A 17,916-nucleotide genomic window follows, 5' to 3' on the forward strand; every position below is an offset into this window, starting at 1 on the left:
AATTGTGGACCCTTATAGACACTGGACCAGTGTTAAATGTAACACTCTCAGTGTTGATTTAACACTGGAGAATTTGCCACAGCTGCAGCGCACACCCTAACCTCTACCGTACCTCTCTCACGATGCGACAGAGCATTCAGAGGTGACTGGATTTAATTTGTTGCTATAGTTACAGTTAGTACAGTGGTTATCCTATTACATATGTATAAGGTGGTCCCGTTGTATATGCTGCTTATGGTACAGTTAGTTCAGTGGTTATCTTATTATATTCACTATTATTACAGTCTGTACCCAGCTAATCCAATTAAGTATAAAACAGCTGTCAGTCATCATTCTGTTGGATCAGAGTACATTGCATGGAATCCATGGGACTCAATGGAAGTGGCTGCATTCCAGAAAGCACATGGGATGGACCCCTTTTATAGAGAGGATAAATCCCACTGGAAGTATGTCTCGAAGAACACTTGTTTTGATTAAGACGGTAAGTGTTCAATTTAAGTGTTTGCCAACTCAGAAGGCGAAAAGGCAATGGATACTCTACATCTATATACCTTATCTCAGAATGACCTTGATGGATACATTTCATCCATCCCCATTTAAATTGCCCAGAAATTTGATAAAAATACCCCCAGCTGCCATATGTCCTGTACACCACCCTGGTCGGTCTGTGCTTGTTTAGGCAAGCCGTATATCTAGCCGTGACAACCTTCATACCTACGCATCAGTAAACACCTTTGGTACTGACCTGGCAGGACTGGCCGAAGTCCAAAAGGGACTCTGCTGGGGGAGATGCCTCTGACGATGCAGTCGAATAGAAAGCTGATCTGCTCACCCTCCATGGACGATAGGAAGAAGACGCCAGCCCCTGTAGGAAACACACAGAGACAGACGGCTTAATGTCACATTCCACTCTTTAGATTGTGGTGAATGTTTCACTACACCCGTCTGGGTCAATTATAAATGGATGGAAGTAGAGTGCAGTGATGCATCTTTGTACTGGCCAGTTGGCTCACAAGCATAGCAATTGCTAGCACCCATTAATTTTGTTTGCAGACTGAATGGACATGATTCTGGATTGTCAACCAGACAATTGTTGTCCATTTCAACTTAGCCAGATAGTGAAATAAGAGCAACCTTGAACTTTCATAGATATAAAAAAAACGCTGAAGTTAGATTATGTTAACCAACTACATTCTAGAATATGTACATAAGCTACGGCTAAATAAAGCCTCACACAACACAAATGAACTGTAAAAATGTCAATCTCTGATATACAGCTCCGGTCACTCAAAATGTCCAATTCGAAGCGTAAAGTTGGTATAGGTTGAGAAGGTGTTAGGGTTAATGGGTCAGGAGTTATTTGCCTTCTCCGCTAACAACCAAGGCTGCTAACCATCACCCCCAAGCCTTAGACACACCAGGGAGGTCACCAAGAGGGTCCTTCTGTCACTTGGTCCTGAGACCACCCACCACAGAGCTGGCCCCCTTCACATTCTTTAGATGCCACCGACCCTAAGAAGAGGTCAGAGGTTAGCAGCTAAGACCACTCAGACGTCTACACTGAGGGGACTCAAGAAGCATGTTACAACATCTCCTGTCTGCAGTCATCTGTTGTCATCTGTCATCCTGTTCTGAGTAAAATGGCTAATTCACAAGGTTAATTAACAATCTGACTTGAGAATAATTTACAGTATTCATGGATTCTCAATAGCTGCAATGTCTACTACTGCACCTATGTATTGATTTATGTCAGTACCTGGGTGGAAAGTAATCCATCATTGTTCACCTGAAGTATGAATGGCGCTTTGAGGACAACGCAAGGCTCTGGCTACAACAACAACAAGCAACAAGTGAAATAACATACTTCCTGAATGATGACATCATGAAAAGCCTTCAACAAAGCTAAGCAGCACATCTTGCACACTCCCCACCCTAACGTAATGAACCCCTCCACTTCTGCCTTATAGAGTCCGAATCATAGGACCAAACCAAGGCTCAGCCATTTGCTGGGGGGATAGGGTTTTAGACTAGTATGTAAGTAAACTCTAAGCTCTGCGGTGAAGCAATGAGAGTCAATTTTGGGTCTCTTATTTTTACCCAGGATCAGTAGCAGTTGACAGTCGTCCAAGCAGCAGGCAGGGTTGGGGAGTAACATATTACGTTTTTTTTTTACTGTAATCTGTTACATTACCAGCAGAAATATTGTAATCAGATTGCAGATCCTTTTGAAAAACTTGATTACTTCTAGGATTACTTTTAAATTCAGAAAGGATGTTTGCCCCCAAAAAATTTGACACCTTTCTGTTTTCTCAATGACATTCAAATCAGCATTGAAAAAAGTTGAAAATTTAAGTTTGTTCTGCCTGAGCGAGTCTGACCACAAGACCACTATGATGACACCAAATGCATTTTGATAGATCGCGAGAAAATAGCAGGAATACTAGTCTTTTGTATGCTACAGTCGAAGCTATGTCTTCCAATGGTGCGACTGCTGTCGGCATCCAAAGATTATCCAATTTGAATAAACGCTTGAAGGTAAGGATGTAGCCTTCCGGCGATACGGAAATCAATTAGGTCTATTATAGGCTACATAGGCCATTAATGTGAATCACACTGATGCTCTGCTATTGTTTTGGATGCTTTTCAGAAATGTTTTTCTGTATTTAAACCCAATAATGGTTGAACTGAAGTAGTTTAAACTGCCTATCAATCATTGTTTTTGTGACAAAGAAACAAATCGGAAGCAAACAGAGCAAAACAAGAGTTTCTATTGGGTAAATTCAGGTAGGTTCCTCCCCGTTCCGTTCTGTTTGATTCCGTTTAAGAAATGTTTGCACCAGAATCGATGTAATGAAGTTGACAGCCAGTGAAAAATGTGCTCTTGTGACAGCTGCATCGTGCGGATCCCAGCCTATGGAATAAAAGTTTGAGTTCCTCCCTTCTAAACTCCCCCGTTATGTTGTGCTCCATACGAGTTCAATTTAAGATGACCATGAGTGGGGCTTTTAATGCTCAATTTAATTCGTGCTAGTTTAAAAAAAATCTATTGGCCTAACGGACACATGGTCAAACTTTGACACTTTTGATAGACTTAAACAGCTGCAAGTTATGGAAATATTAACGTTTCACCTACAAAAACGTAAACAATAGGCCAATAGCAAATGTAGCCAATGGAATTTTTCAGGCAGAACTGGGTGATTTCCGCTAGATGGGCCAAGTCAAAATTTGCTATATTGTAAACATTTATGGGGGGAAAAAGTGCTTTTTGGTCTTAATTTGAGGTTAGGGCTAGGCGTTAGGGTTAGTACTGTGGTTAAATTTAGGGTTAATTTATCCTTAATCCGAAAATGTGTTTTGCATCGCCGTGTGCCTACCAAATTTTGTAACAATGCGGAGAACTCCATACAGCTCCGCATTGACATGATTGGTTGACGGTAGATGGGGGCGGGAGGTCCTGTATAAACACAAACTCACTTCCTTGACAATTTCCTTCCCAATAGCTCTGCGCTGCCCTGCGAAGTGCAATAAGTATGAATGCCCTGACTTCTGCAGATGCCGTATCACTGTAGATGCTGCACGGCCAATGTAGACGTCAGATTGACCATGCAGCGGCGTTTAAGAGGAAAGTAAAAGTAACTGAAAGTAATCCGATTACGTTACTGAGTTTGGGTAATCCAAAGGGTATGTTACTGATTACAATTTTGGACAGGTGTATTTAACTAACAGAACAAACGGATTACATGTAGAAAGTAACCTGGCCCACCCTGGCAGCGACCATTAACTGACACCAGCAGCAGTAGATGAAAGCACTGAATGAGCACTGAGTAACTAGTAACTGTTACGGGTTACATTTAGAAAGGAACCTAGCTAACCCTGGCAGCGGCCATTAACTGACACCAGCAGCAGTAGATGAAAGCACTGAATGAGCACTGAGTAACTAGTAACTGTTACGGGTTACATTTAGAAAGGAACCTACCCAACACTGAATGAGCACTGAGTAACTAGTAACTGTAATAGGTTAGATTTAGAAAGAAACTACCCAGCACTGAATGAGCAGTGAATCATATAGGAACACACTTATTAATGTATATCTGCGTTCAGACGGCCTTGTCCCTGCTCTTTAAAATCATTATAAAAGCCCTGTATTCCTCAATGGAAGTATCCTTCGTTTTGAGGTCTCTTTGGTAAGCTGCTGTCCAGTGCAGACTGTCTGTAGACTGGTCTGGACAGACTGATCTGATCTACAGACTTTGAACAGACATTAGCTTCCAGCTACATAAAAAGCAGTAAGAATATTTCCTCTCTCATTATACTGTAGTTTTGTTATCCATCCCCGTTCCCATTGTCATAACATGGCTTTGAAACATCTCAGTTTTGATATTTGACAATCCCTGGGAGTTGTTTTAGACAGACTTTGAGCCTGGCCTTAGAGATAGTCTACATGGGAAAGACTGAAGAGGCCAGTTCACCACCAGACACCATGCAGCAACGTTACCCCCCAGCCAGAGGTCCAGTAACACTGTCGCCCCACTTCTCCATCTGCTGTGGATAAACTGTGCTGCGTCAACGTATCTCTGGAATGCATGCCCTTCGCGACACTTAAACATTCAGACGCGCCCATGTATAGATCCCGTGTACACACACACACATTTTTCCCATCTTTGAAAAAGGGATGTGCTTCCCTTTTATTTATGACGCATGGATTGGAAAACTCTCCCCGAATGTGACCTTCACGATATTAAGTTGCACCTCTAGCCGAAGATTGAATGGAGCTAAATGAATCACGGATCACATACTGGAGTCTCCTGTTTCCAGTTCATCGTGTGTATTAATATTACTCTGATGTCTTCAGCTTTGCGTTCCTGTCTGTGTCCACTACAGGTGTTGACACGCGTCCTTTCCACCTTTAACGGTTTAGAGTCTATTCCAGGATGTAAACTGCAAAATACCATATCACAATCACATACACATGTTACGGCCATGGAAATAAACTTAACGTGCTCTCTGCTCAAGTATGACTTCATTGACTTTATATTTAGAGATTAAGTTTTGCTGGACCAAGGCTAAATGAGATTGGATTTCTATTCAAAGCTTGCAAGCTTTGTGAAAATCGGCCATGACAACAAGTACTTTATTTCATGTCGTCTACCCAAGTTACAAAAGCAGATGTTTATACGTCTGATCCATCTTGTCTGACGACTCAAACTGAATTCTTCCGCTGTTCTATGTTCACTACATACTTCAGTCTGAGACTGCCATCGTTGAAGTCGTTTGTGGTGAAGTCAAAATGAGAAGTCATCAGCGATTGGATCATCTCTAACCAATCAGAGTATCAAAGCCAAAGACGCATTTTCAAATGCCGCTTTACCCACGTGTGTTCTTGCCCACCCAACCCATCGATTTTTGGGACCAATCAAACGGTCTAGAATGGATTTCCATCCTAGAAATCATCAGTTCCCGACTCATTGCGGTGAGATGAAACTAACATGCAAAGAGCTATTTTTATGATTCTGTGTCTCGTCAAACACCACTGAGCATATTTAATGTAAGTCTGGCCCCAAGTATGAGTCATAAAAATTAAGAAACATCCAGCAACTCTGTTTACCACTCTCAGTAGTCATAGTCCCGACACTAATGTTCTCCGCCTGAATGATGCCATTTGGCACGCTGTTCCTACAGGGTAGACGACTCAGAGAGAGAAAAAAAGGAAAATGTAATGATCTAAACCCACTGAATGCCAAACTCATCTTTCATGCTCTCAGTGATGAGATAAATCCCAGAAACATGTAAATTAGATAAACTTGTGGAGTGAGACAAGCTGCTGAAAGCACATGCCAACATACGCTCCATGTGAACATGAAACACATTTTGTAAACAGTGGTACTGAAGTCTAGTAACCAAAGTAAGTGAAAAATAAAACTTGGCAAAAGCTTGGATATATCGTTTGAATTAACTTCTGTAGTTGTCCACTCAATAAAATCAAGTTTAGTCCCAAAGGTCACCATAAATAATAGCCATCATATACAGGTAACTGACAAAATAAAGGAATCACTTGAGTAAATGAGGGATACATAGTATATTGAAAGCAGATGCTGCCACACAGGTGCGGTTTCTGAGTATATTAAGCCATTAACATCCCACCATGCTTAGGGTCATGTATAAAAAGTGTTTCCCACCACCATCGACAAAACACCAAATTATGGAATTTCTCATGGAAGAATGGTGTCACATCCCTCCAATAGTGTTCCAGACACTTGTAGTATCTATGTCAAGGTGCATTGAAGCTTTCCTGGCGGCTCGTAGTGGCCAAATTCCTTATTACGACACTTAAATGTTGGTGTTTCCTTTATTTTGGCAGTTACCTGTATAACCCACAGATCATTCCTTAATGCCACATTCACCTTGAATTTGAATCTATCAAAGATCAACTGTGGGGTCTGATTTCCTGTTGTTATGTACTGTATTGGATTAGCATTCTTATGACCAAACAGAAACAGACGCTTTATTAGTTCCATGATACTTCATCAGATCATATAGTCATAGAAGTTTGTTCCAGTTCCTAAAAAAACAGTCCAAGACTAATTTTATAGGCCATTGGGCTTAGATTTAAAGGATCCATCTGCTAAAGCCTAATGTCAAACTGGAAATCCAATGACAATGCCATTCTTCATTTTCGTGACACAATATGAGAGCACAATGGTTAGTAGCCGTAGCACAACAACAACAGCGACATCAATCAACTCACAGTAGCCGCATCGCGTCCCCCCCTCAAAGACGAAGCCGTTTGGTACAGGCCCATATCTGCGCAGGTCTGGAAGGTTCCACTGGCCGATGATAACGGGGAGAATGTCCCTGACCAGGACCAATAGGTTGTTACACAAGTGAAGGGTCGCAGGCCCGCTCTCTAACATGGTGCCTGGTAAGATACCAACACTAAACCTGTGGACTGGACAGAGAAGAAGAGAAGTTGAAAACCAGTTAAACAAAATACAATAAAAACAAATAATTGATTTAATCAAAACATATCACTCCCTCGACACAAATAATTGTTTTATTGGTAGCCAATAACTGAAAAAGGGATAGAAATAACAATTTCATCCTAAACATTATTGCTCCAGTATGGCTTTGATTTAACTGTATAGTAAAAAAGGAAAACAGTGAGTGCATTGAGAGTGAGATTGGTAAGCTGAACAGAGTAGAGCTCAGATCTGAAGCCCAAATGTAATCAATCAGAGCTTGTCACAAACACCAATGTAATTGACTCAATATTTTTGCTAATGAGCAACACAAGAGGAACAGCAGGCCTGGTCAGGGTAGGAACCTGTGTTGTCTGTTTATCTGTTTTATAAATGTTTTAAGTGTGTGTGTGTGTGTGTGTGTGTGCGTGTGCGTGTGTGTGCGTGTGTGTGCGTGTGTGTGTGTGTGTGTGTAGACTGGGTGTTTTGTGTATGTGAATTGTAAGTGCTTGAGAAACAGTGTGTGAGTATGTGTACAAGTGGGAGTTCCTCGATACCAAGCAGGAACTACATTAAAATACATGAGTGATGCCAGTGAGTAAACTCTGTTAGAAGAGAGATTGATGGCGCCAAAGATGAGAAAATGTCAGCCAGTCCCGGCGTGTCATCGCTCAGTTTGAGAAAGATTCATGGGGTGTCACAAATCACAACAAAAGCGCTGGCACACAGCGGCCCTCAGCCACAGGCTGGCAGGTGACATTTCTGCGTGCCTGGCCACAAGTCAGCAAGACGGTGGGTTGAGCACACCTCCAATCACATCGACAGGGCTGTAGTGGAGCGGGTCGAGAGCTTCAAGTTCCTCGTGTCCACATCACTAAGGGTCTATCATGGTCTACACACACCGACACAGTTGTGAATAGGGCACGACAACGCCACTTCCCCCTCAGGAGGCTGAAAAGATTTGTCACGGGCCCTCAAATCCTCAAAAAGTTCCACAGCTGCACCATTGAAAGCATCTTGACTGGCTGCATCACTGCTTGGTATGGCAAATGCTTGGCCATAGACTGTTCTCTCTGCTACCGCACGGCAAGCGGCATCAATACACCAAGTCTGGAACCAGCAGGACCCTGAACAGCTTCCACCCCCAAGCTAGTTAGTTAAATAGTTAACTTAATAGCTACCCGGACTATCTGTATTGATCCTTTTTGCACAAAAGTTTTTTACCCATCATATAGACATACTGTTCATTATCTGTCACTTCACAATTTATTTTATTGACATTGTGGCATTGTATTGTGACAAAACTGCACATTTAAGAGTGGCCTTTTATTGTCCCCAGCACAAGGTGCACCTGTATAATGATCATTCTGTTTAATCAGCTTCTTGATACACTGTATATACAAAAGTATGTGGACATCCCTTCAAATGAGTGGATTTGGCTATTTCAGGCACGTCTGTTGCTGACAGACGAGCACCCAGCCATGCAATCTCCATAGACAAACATTGGCAGTAGAATGCCTTACTGAAGAGCTCAGTGACTTTCAATGTGGCACCGTCATAGGATGCCATCTTTCCAATAAGCCAGTTTAGCAAATTTCTGCCCTGCTTAAGCTGCCCCGGTAAACTGTAAGTGCTGTTATTGTGAAGTGAAAACTTCTACGAGCAACAACATCCCCGCCACGAATTGGTAAGCCATACAAACTCACAGAACGGGACCGCCGAGTGTTGAAGCATGTAGCGCGTAAAAATCGTCTGTCTTTGGTTGCAACACTCACTACAAAGTTCCAAACTGCCTCTGGAAGCAACATCAGCACAAGAACTGTCCGTCGGGAGTTTCATGAAATGGGTTTCCATGGCCGAGCAGCCGCACACAAGCCTAAGATCACCATGCGCAATGCCATGCAACGTCTGGAGGGGTGTAAAGCTCGCCGCCATTGAACTCTGGAGCAGTGGAAACGCGTTCTCTGGAGTGATGAATGACGCTTCACCATCTGGCAGTGTGACGGTTGAATCTGGGTTTGGTAGATGCCAGGCGAACACTACCGGGCAGATTCAAAGCATAGTGCCTCTGTAAAGTTTGGTGGAGGAGGAATAATGGTCTCTGGTGCGGTTTTTTGTGGTTCGGGCTCGGCCCCTTAGTTCCAGTGAAGGGAAATCTTAACGTTACAGCACATAATTACATTCTAGACGATTCTGTGCTTCTAACTTTGTTGCAACAGTTTGGTCATGTAGTGTATCTACCTCAATTACCTCGTACCCCTGCACATCGACTCGGTACTGGTACCCCGTGTATATAAGTTGTCATTACTCATTGTGTATTTTATTATTGCATGTTTTACTTTTCTATTATTTCTCTATTTTCTTTCTCTCTGCATTGTTGGGAAGGGCCAGTAAATAAGCATTTCACTGTTAGTCTACACCTGTTGTTTACAAAGCATTTGTAAAGAATAAAGTGAAGAATAAAATTACATTTGATTTGATTTGACACTTCACACCAGAGCACGACAATTACCCCACTCACCCACAAACACACAGTAGAACACACACACTAGCATTTACATTGCACACACACACGCACACACACACACACACAAGCACACAGACAAAGGGCAGCTGCAATATGTCCGCCTGACCATTCCAATTACACTCCACACAATAGATCAAATACATCAGATTTTTTTTACACTCATTTGTTCCACAACACAATTCAACTGGACTCTGTGGAGTCAATAAGAGTTCTACAAAATATAAATTGCCTTATTAAACTTCTACACCAAAATCAGAGCATAAAAATGTCAAAACACATATTAATGAATACATATTTCCGGATGTTGACAGGGATATGAATAGATACAACCAGTTATAACCCATTCCATGCTCAATCAGTCATCAAACTGACATCTAAAACACCTTACTGGTTACATTGAAATGATTTGGTTTGATGCACATGTTATGTAAATTCATATTGCACAACACTTGGGTGACCCAGAAGAGCACGTCAATGGAGAACACTGTCAACAAGGACCTACCCGTAAGACTGCCTGTTGCCTAGGCTGTAGTGTAGCAGATACCAATGTGCCAGGTCCAGCTAAAAACACGCTGATTTGACTCAACGCCTAACAGTTATACACATTACATACTACTTATGTAACAGCGTAGGTTCCGTCCCTCTCTTCGCCCCAACCCGGACTCGAACCAGGGACCCTTGCACACATCAACAACTGACACCCCACGAAGCATCGTTACCCATCGCGCCACAAAAGCCGTGGCCCTTTCAACGCAAGGGGAAACCCTACTTCAAGTCTCAGAGCGAGTGACGTCACCGATTGAAACGCTATTAGCGCGCACCACCACTAACTAACTAGCCATTTCACATCGGTTACACTTACATGGGCCCCCTGCAATAACCATCGGGCTGAAGGGGACACGGATGTCCAAGGCTAAAATCTACTACATGAGTTCAACTTATTACTTCACAAACTAATCCACATAGTACAAATATGGGGCACAAACAATGACTACCATAAAGCAGTGCATCTCCCACCTTCCCCCAGACTGTAGCGGATGCGGATGTCCCAGGCCAGCAGAGCCTCCTTTCCATCGAAGCCCAGCATGACAACCTGGCCCAGGCAGAGGATGACCAGCGTGTAGCCCACCCCCTCATAGGAGAGACATGTCTCCAGACCACAGATGTCCTCCAAGGTGACGCTGACCCTCTCCCGGTGGCCCTGGGCTTTATCCGACTTGTCTTTGTAGACCAGAAGTACCAAGCAGTCTGGGAAAATTGGGAGAGAAGAGAGAACATAAGGAAAAACTTAAGTTTCACAAAATTATGATGTATAAAATTGATGATCTATTACATTTGTATCCTACAACATAAAGGGTCAGTTTCCTGGACAGACTAAGATCATTCTTGGACTAAAAAGTGTGTTCAAAAGAAATATCCTTTGAAAGTGCTTTTTAGTCCAGGACTAGGCTTAATCTGTGTCCAGGAACTGTCACAACTTCCGCCGAAGTCGGCTCCTCTCCTTGTTCGGGCAGCGTTCGGCGGTCGACGTCACCTCCATTTTTCATGTCTTGTTCCCTGCACACCTGGTTTTCATTCCCCAATCAATTCATATGTATTTATTCCTCTGTTCCCCATCATGTCTTTGTGTAGGATTGTTTGTGTTACCTATATTTTGATATTGTTACGGGCATTACTTTTTGTCTATGTTCTGTGTTTTGGGCACATTTTATGTTATTTTTGTGCTGTCATTTTGACCGGAATAAAAAGTGCGCCTGTTCACTACTCTGCTCTCCTGCACCTGTGCCATGATGGATCGCATTGTCCAGACCATGGACCGCTGAGAGAGACAGGAAGTCTCTCCAGCGCCTCGACCAGCTCAACCGGGGTTATCTCTACCCGTCCCGTCCGGATCCAGCTCCAGTGGAATACGTCTCTCCCTTCCCAGGGAGTATGATGGGACGGCCGCACAGTGCCAGGGGTTCCTTTTACAACTGGACCTATACCTGGCCACTGTTCACCCAGCTCCCTCAAGAAGGGAGAGAGTATCCGCCCTCGTCTCATGCCTCTCGGAGAGAGCTCTGGAGTGGGAAAACGCCATGTGGGGAGAGGAAGACGCGGCGTTGGACCACTCCGAGGAGTTTACCCCCGTTTCCGGGCCGTCTTTGACCATCCGCCCGAAGGTAGAGCGGCGGGTGAACGACTCTTCCATTTGTGGCAGGAGACGAGGAGCGCACAGGATTTGGCCACTGGAGCAGGATGGAACGACAGGGCCCTCATCGACCACTATCGATGCAGCTTACGTGAGGACGTCCGACTGGAGTTGGCCTGCAGGGATGCCACCACCACCTTTGACCAACTGGTGGATATGTCCATCCGGTTGGATAACCAGCTGGTCATCCGTGGACGTCCTGAGGGGGCTCTATCGGTTTCATCTCCCAGCACTCCCGCTCCGGTGCCCATAGAGTTGGGAGGGGCTGCACGTAGGGATGCTGGAGGAGGGGCCTTCACGTGCACCATCTGTGGCCGCAGAGGGGACACTGCCGGTCGGTGCCAGGTTGGTCCCTCTGGGAGTTGAGGCAGCAGGCAGGGCACTCTGACGTCACCCCAGGTGAGTATGCACCACTCTCATCCAGAGTCCTCTGTTGTCCACCTGTTTGTACCTATTTGTTTCCCTGAGTTCTCCCCACATTCCCAGCATAAGGCGCTCGTCAATTCAGGCGCAGCTGGGAATTTTATTGACAGAGCGTTAGCACTTAGTTTAGGGATCCCCATTATTCCTGTGGATAGACCTTTTCTGGTTCACGCTCTGGATAGTCGACCATTAGGGTCCGGGCTAATCAGGGAGGCCACCATCTCCCTGGCCATGGAGACGCAGGGGGTTCACGATGAGAGAATCAGTCTCTTTCTCATTGACTCTACTGCGTTTCCCATGGTACTAGGCCTTCCCTGGTTGGCTCGTCATAACCCCACCATTTCCTGGCAACAGAGGGCTCTCACGGGGTGGTCGCGAGAGTTCTCAGGGAGGTGTGTAGGGGTTTCTGATGGTGCTACCACGGTGGAAAGTCCAGACCAGGTCTCCACCGTGCGCATTCCCCCAGAATATGCCGATTTGGCTCTCGCCTTCTGTAAGAAGAAGGCGACTCAATTACCACCCCATCGACGGGGGGGGTTGTGCGATAAATCTCCTGGTAGACGCTGCACTGCAGTGTATCCCCTGTCGCAAGTGGAAACGGTGGCTATGGAGACATATGTCTCCGAATCCCTGCGTCAGGGGTACATTCGGTCCTCCACTTCACCCGCCTCCTCGAGTTTATTTTTTGTGAAGAAGGATGGAGGTCTGCGCCAGTGCATTGATTATAGAGGTCTCAATCAAATCACAGTGAGGTACAGTTACCCGCTACCTCTTATCACCACGGCGATTTAGTCAATGCACAGGGTGCGCTTCTTCACTAAACTGGATCTCAGGAGTGCGTACAATCTGGTGCGTATCCAAGAGGGAGACGAGTGGAAGACGGCATTTAGTACCACTACAGGGCATTATGAGTGCCTCGTCATGCCGTACAGGTTGATGAATGCTCCATCAGTCTTCCAATCCTTTGTAGACAAGATTTTCAGGGACCTGCACGGGCAGGGTGTAGTGGTGTATATCGATGACATTCTGATATACTCCGCTACACGCGCCGAGCATATGTCTTTGGTGCGCAAGGTACTTGGACGACTGCTGGAGCATGACCTGTACGTCAAGGCTGAGAAATGCCTGTTCATTCAACAGTCCGTCTCCTTCCTAGGGTATCGCATTTCCACATCAGGGGTGGAGATGTAGAGTGACCGCATAGCAGCCATGCGTAATTGGCCGACTCCCACCACGGTAAAGGAGGTGCAGCAATTTTTAGGGTTTGCCAATTACTACCAGAGATTTATCTGGGGTTTTGGCCAGGTAGCTGCTCCCATTACCTCACAGCTGAAGGGGGGTCCTGTACATCTGCAATGGTCGGTTGAGTTGGACAGGAATTTTGGGCAGCTGAGAGCTCTGTTTACCTCGGCTCCCGTGCTGGCCCATCCGGATCCCTCTTTGGCATACATAGTGGAGATGGACGTGTCCGAGGCTGGGATCGGAGCCGTGCTCTCTCAGCGCTCGGGCACGCCACCGAAGCTCCGCCCCTGTGCTCTCTTCTCGAAGAAGCTCAGCCCGGCGGAGCGGAACTATGATGTGGGGGACCGGGAGCTGTTGGCTGTGGTTAAGGCTTTGAAGGCGTGGAGACATTGGCTTGAGGGGGCTAAACACCCTTTCCTCATCTGGACTGACCACCGCTACCTGGAGTACTTCCGGGCAGCTAGGAGACTGAATCCTCGTCAGGCAAGGTGGGCCATGTTCTTTACCCGTTTTGTGTTTACCCTGTCCTACAGACCAGGTTCCCAGAATGTTAAGGCAGACGCACTGTCCCGGATGTATGACACAGAGGAGCGGCCCATGGATCAGACTCCCATTCTCCCGGCCTCCTGCCTGGTAGCGCCGGTCGTGTGGGAGCTGGACGCGCACATTGAGTGGGCGTTGAGTACTGAACCCGCTCCACTCCAGTGTCCCGTCGGACTTCAGTACGTTCCGTCTGCTGTCCGTGACCAGTTGATCTATTGGGCCCACACATCACCCTCCTCTGGTCATCGGTCGGACGGTGCGCTGTCTGTCTGGGAAATACTGGTGGCCCACCTTAGCTCGGGACGTGAGGGTTTATGTTTCCTCCTGCTCGGTGTGCGCCCAGTGTAAGGCTCCTAGACACCTGCCCAGAGGTAAGCTACATCCCTTACCCGTTTCACAACGGCCTTGGTCACACCTGTCGGTTGATTTTCTAACGGATCTTCCTCCCTCACTGGGGAACACCACGATCTTGGTCGTTGTGGATCGTTTCTCTAAGTCCTGTCGTCTCCTCCATCTGCCCGGTCTCCCTACGGCCCTACAAACTGCGGAGGCCCTGTTTACACACGTCTTCTGTCACTACGGGGTACCTGAGGATATAGTGTCTGATCGGGGTCCCCAGTTCACTTCGAGAGTCTGGAGGGCGTTCATGGAACGTTTGGGGGTCTCGATCAGCCTTACCTCGGGTTTCCACCCCGAGAGTAATGGGCAGGTGGAGAGAGTGAATCAGGATGTGGGCAGGTTTCTGCGGCCCTATTGCCAGGACCGGCCAGGGGAGTGGGCGGCGTTTGTGCCCTGGGCAGAGATGGCGCAGAACTCGCTCCGCCACTCCTCCACAAACCTCTCCCCCTTTCAGTGTGTATTGGGGTACCAGCCGGTTCTGGCACCGTGGCATCGGAGTCAGACCGAGGCTCCTGCGGTGGACGAGTGGTTCAGACGCGCGGAGGAGACCTGGTCACCTCCAGCAGGCCGCGCTGCGCCAAAAGACCAGCGCGTACCGTCACCGCAGTGAGGCCCCGGTGTTCGCAGCAGGGGACAGGGTCTGGCTCTCGACCCGAAACCTGCCCCTCCGCCTGCCCTGCCGGAAGCTGGGCCCGCGGTTTGTGGGGCCATTCAAAGTCCTGAGGAGAGTGAACGAGGTATGTTACAGGTTACAGCTTCCCCCCGATTACCATATTAACCCCTCGTTCCATGTGTCTCTCCTCAGACTGGTGATGGCTGGTCCACTCCAGGAGATTGAGGTACGGTAGGTTCCTCCGCCCCCTCTGGACATCGAGGGGGCCCCGGCGTACTCCGTCCGTTCCATCCTGGATTCAAGGCGTCGGGCGGGGGACCTTCAGTACCACGTGGAGTGGGAGGGGTATGGTCCGGAGGAGAGTTGCTGGGTTCCGGTGGTGGATGTATTAGACCCTGAACTACAGCGTGAGATCCACCGTCGCCGGCCGGATCGCCCTGCGCCTCGCCCTCCGGCTGGTCCCCGAGGCCGGTGTCGACGCACCGCTGGGGCTGCGCGTCGGGGGGTACTGTCACGACTTCCGCCGAAGTCGGCTCCTCTCCTCGTCACCTCCATTTTTCATGTATCCATTTGTTTTGTCTTGTTCCCTGCACACCTGGTTTTCATTCCCCAATCAATTCATATGTATTTATTCCTCTGTTCCCTATCATGTCTTTGTGTAGGATTGTTTGTGTTACGTGTATTTTGATATTGTGGATATTGTTACGGTACTGTATTGTACTGCATTGTATTATATTATATTTTATGTTATTGTAATATATTGTACTGTACTGTATTGTACTGCATTGTATTGTATTAAAATATATTTCACATTGTATTGTACAATATTGTACTGTACTGTATTGTATTATATTAAACTGCAATGTGTTCTTTTGTAATATGTTACAATTTAGTATATTATAATTTATTTTACTGTTTTTTTTATGGTATTGTACTGTATTGTACAATATTGTAATGTATTGTACCATATTATATTGTATTATATTATATTGTATTGTAATTTATTTTAATGTATTATGTTATTTTATGTTATATTGTATTGTATTATGTTGTATTGTATTGTATTATATTGTAATGTACTGTAATGTATTCTATTGTACTTTATTACATAGTATTATATTGTATTGTAATGTATTGTAATGTAATGTATTGTATTGTATTATATAGAATTATAATGTATTGTAATTTATTGTAATGTATTGTATTGTACTGTATTATATAGAATTATATTTTATTGTAATGTATTGTATTATGTTATGTTATGTTATGTTATTTATTGCATTATATTGTATTGTAATGTATTGTATTGTCAGTTCTGAGGTGGGAGGATGAAATAGGGGAAGAAGAAAGACCATTAGAAAATGTTTTATACTCGACTTCAGTACATCCCTACTGTCTAGGGAAGAATACGAGTTAAATAAATGGACCATATTGTCTGGCCTGCTTCGAAAATATCAAAAGGACTCTGACTTCCTATATTATCCTGAAAGGCTACACTCAACACAATGATAAGTCAATCAGCGACTTTTGCACTTTGAGTAAACCTGTTGGCAGCACCTGACACTTGTAAGACATGGCCAGAGCCCATAATATGCCAGGCCTACTGTAAGTACCAGTACCTCTTGACATAGTATGAAAGGCAGGTGGAATGGTTATCTTGGGTGCTTGGCATTTACTGTGACCGTACAGGCATATGGTGAAAACAGACAGTAGTTGGTCCACAGTAGTTGGCCAGTGCTCCTCGCTACTGACAACACATGATATCCCACAATAATATTGTGAGTGCATTTACTGTTATATCTGAACCACAGAAGGTTGGTGGCACCTTAATTGGGGAGGATGGACTCGTTAATGGCTGGAGCGAAATGGGTGGAATGGTATCAAATACATTAAACACATGGTTTCCTTGTGTTTGATGCCATTCCATTTGCTCCATTAAAGCCATTATAATGAGCCGTCCTCCCCTCAGCAATCTCCACTGATCTGAACATCAAGAGACACAATAACTAGCCTATAGCACAGTAAAGGTAATCACTTCCAATCAGAAGACTATATTTTAAATTCTTAATAACTACAGACACATTTGACATACAACTACATTTCCTACATTGTATTTACAGCGTAATTGCCTGATGCATGCTTACAAACCAGTTATAAACACACATACAGCAGCGGCCTCTTTAAATGTAGCCTAGCACCAGAACACTTTCATTTTAATACGGGGCGAGCCAAAGTTTGAAGGAGCAACCCAAAATTCGAAACTATCAGCACAGTAGCCTATGCATGGGAAAATATTGAATTCCATGGCATGCAGTAATGCAACTTTGTTGCTGTTTTTGGGGATGTTTAGTAGGCTAAATAACAAGTAGAAAGTTATTTATCGATTTCCTACGGTAGTAAATAGACCACAAGCAGTAAACCTTCGAATTTAATTGTAGGCCTATTAAATGACCATATACATTTAAAAAAAATAAAACAAAGTAAAGTTATGCGCTGATGTTTTTCTAACAACGTGTGTTACGCGCCATCGAATATAGAACAGTGAGCGACGTACCTGCAACCGGCGATGGCTTGCGAAGTGCGACCCACCTATCCTTCCACTGAAAGAGACAACCGTACGAAACAGACGCAAACGTTAAAATATTGTATAACTTTGATGCACATTCAAATTCACTGAATTAATTTGTTTTGTAAAGACCTTTTTTCCATCTCTGATTTTGACATATCCCTCCACGACAACTGAATCCGTCATCTTCAGTCATGGTTCCAAACCAAACAGCTGCGGTGTCGCTGTCCGGTGCCCGAATGAGAGGTCATTTTCAAAATAGCTTTAGCCTACTGGTGAGGGGCACACACTCCCCCTTGTACACGCGCTTCGTGCACGCCCATCCGACACCAACGCAAACACACAGAACCGCACCCACCCAAATTTACAGATTTTTCAACAGGTGATTTTTCAACAGGTGATTTTTCAACAGGTGATTTTTCAACAGGTGATTTTTCAACAGGTGAATCAGGTGAT

General features: G+C 45.2%; 1 protein-coding gene across 2 annotated transcripts in view; it reads right to left on the minus strand.

Annotated features, from left to right (window-relative positions):
* Nucleotides 1-17,713, minus strand: part of LOC106608658 (protein Dok-7) — a 39,071-nt gene extending 21,358 nt beyond the window's left edge. For both annotated transcript variants that reach the window (XM_014206749.2, XM_045721588.1), the window contains exons 1-5: nt 17,593-17,713; nt 17,449-17,494; nt 10,501-10,731; nt 6,746-6,946; nt 746-865 (exon numbers count right to left, since the gene is read on the minus strand). In XM_014206749.2, the coding sequence (XP_014062224.1) occupies nt 746-865; nt 6,746-6,946; nt 10,501-10,731; nt 17,449-17,494; nt 17,593-17,646 (652 nt within the window). In that variant the 5' untranslated portion in view covers nt 17,647-17,713. The remainder of the gene's footprint in view (nt 1-745; nt 866-6,745; nt 6,947-10,500; nt 10,732-17,448; nt 17,495-17,592) is intronic.
* Between the last annotated feature and the right edge of the window lie 203 nt (nt 17,714-17,916).

This window comes from Salmo salar, chromosome ssa07 (genome assembly GCF_905237065.1).
Source record: "Salmo salar chromosome ssa07, Ssal_v3.1, whole genome shotgun sequence".
NCBI lineage: Eukaryota > Metazoa > Chordata > Actinopteri > Salmoniformes > Salmonidae > Salmo > Salmo salar.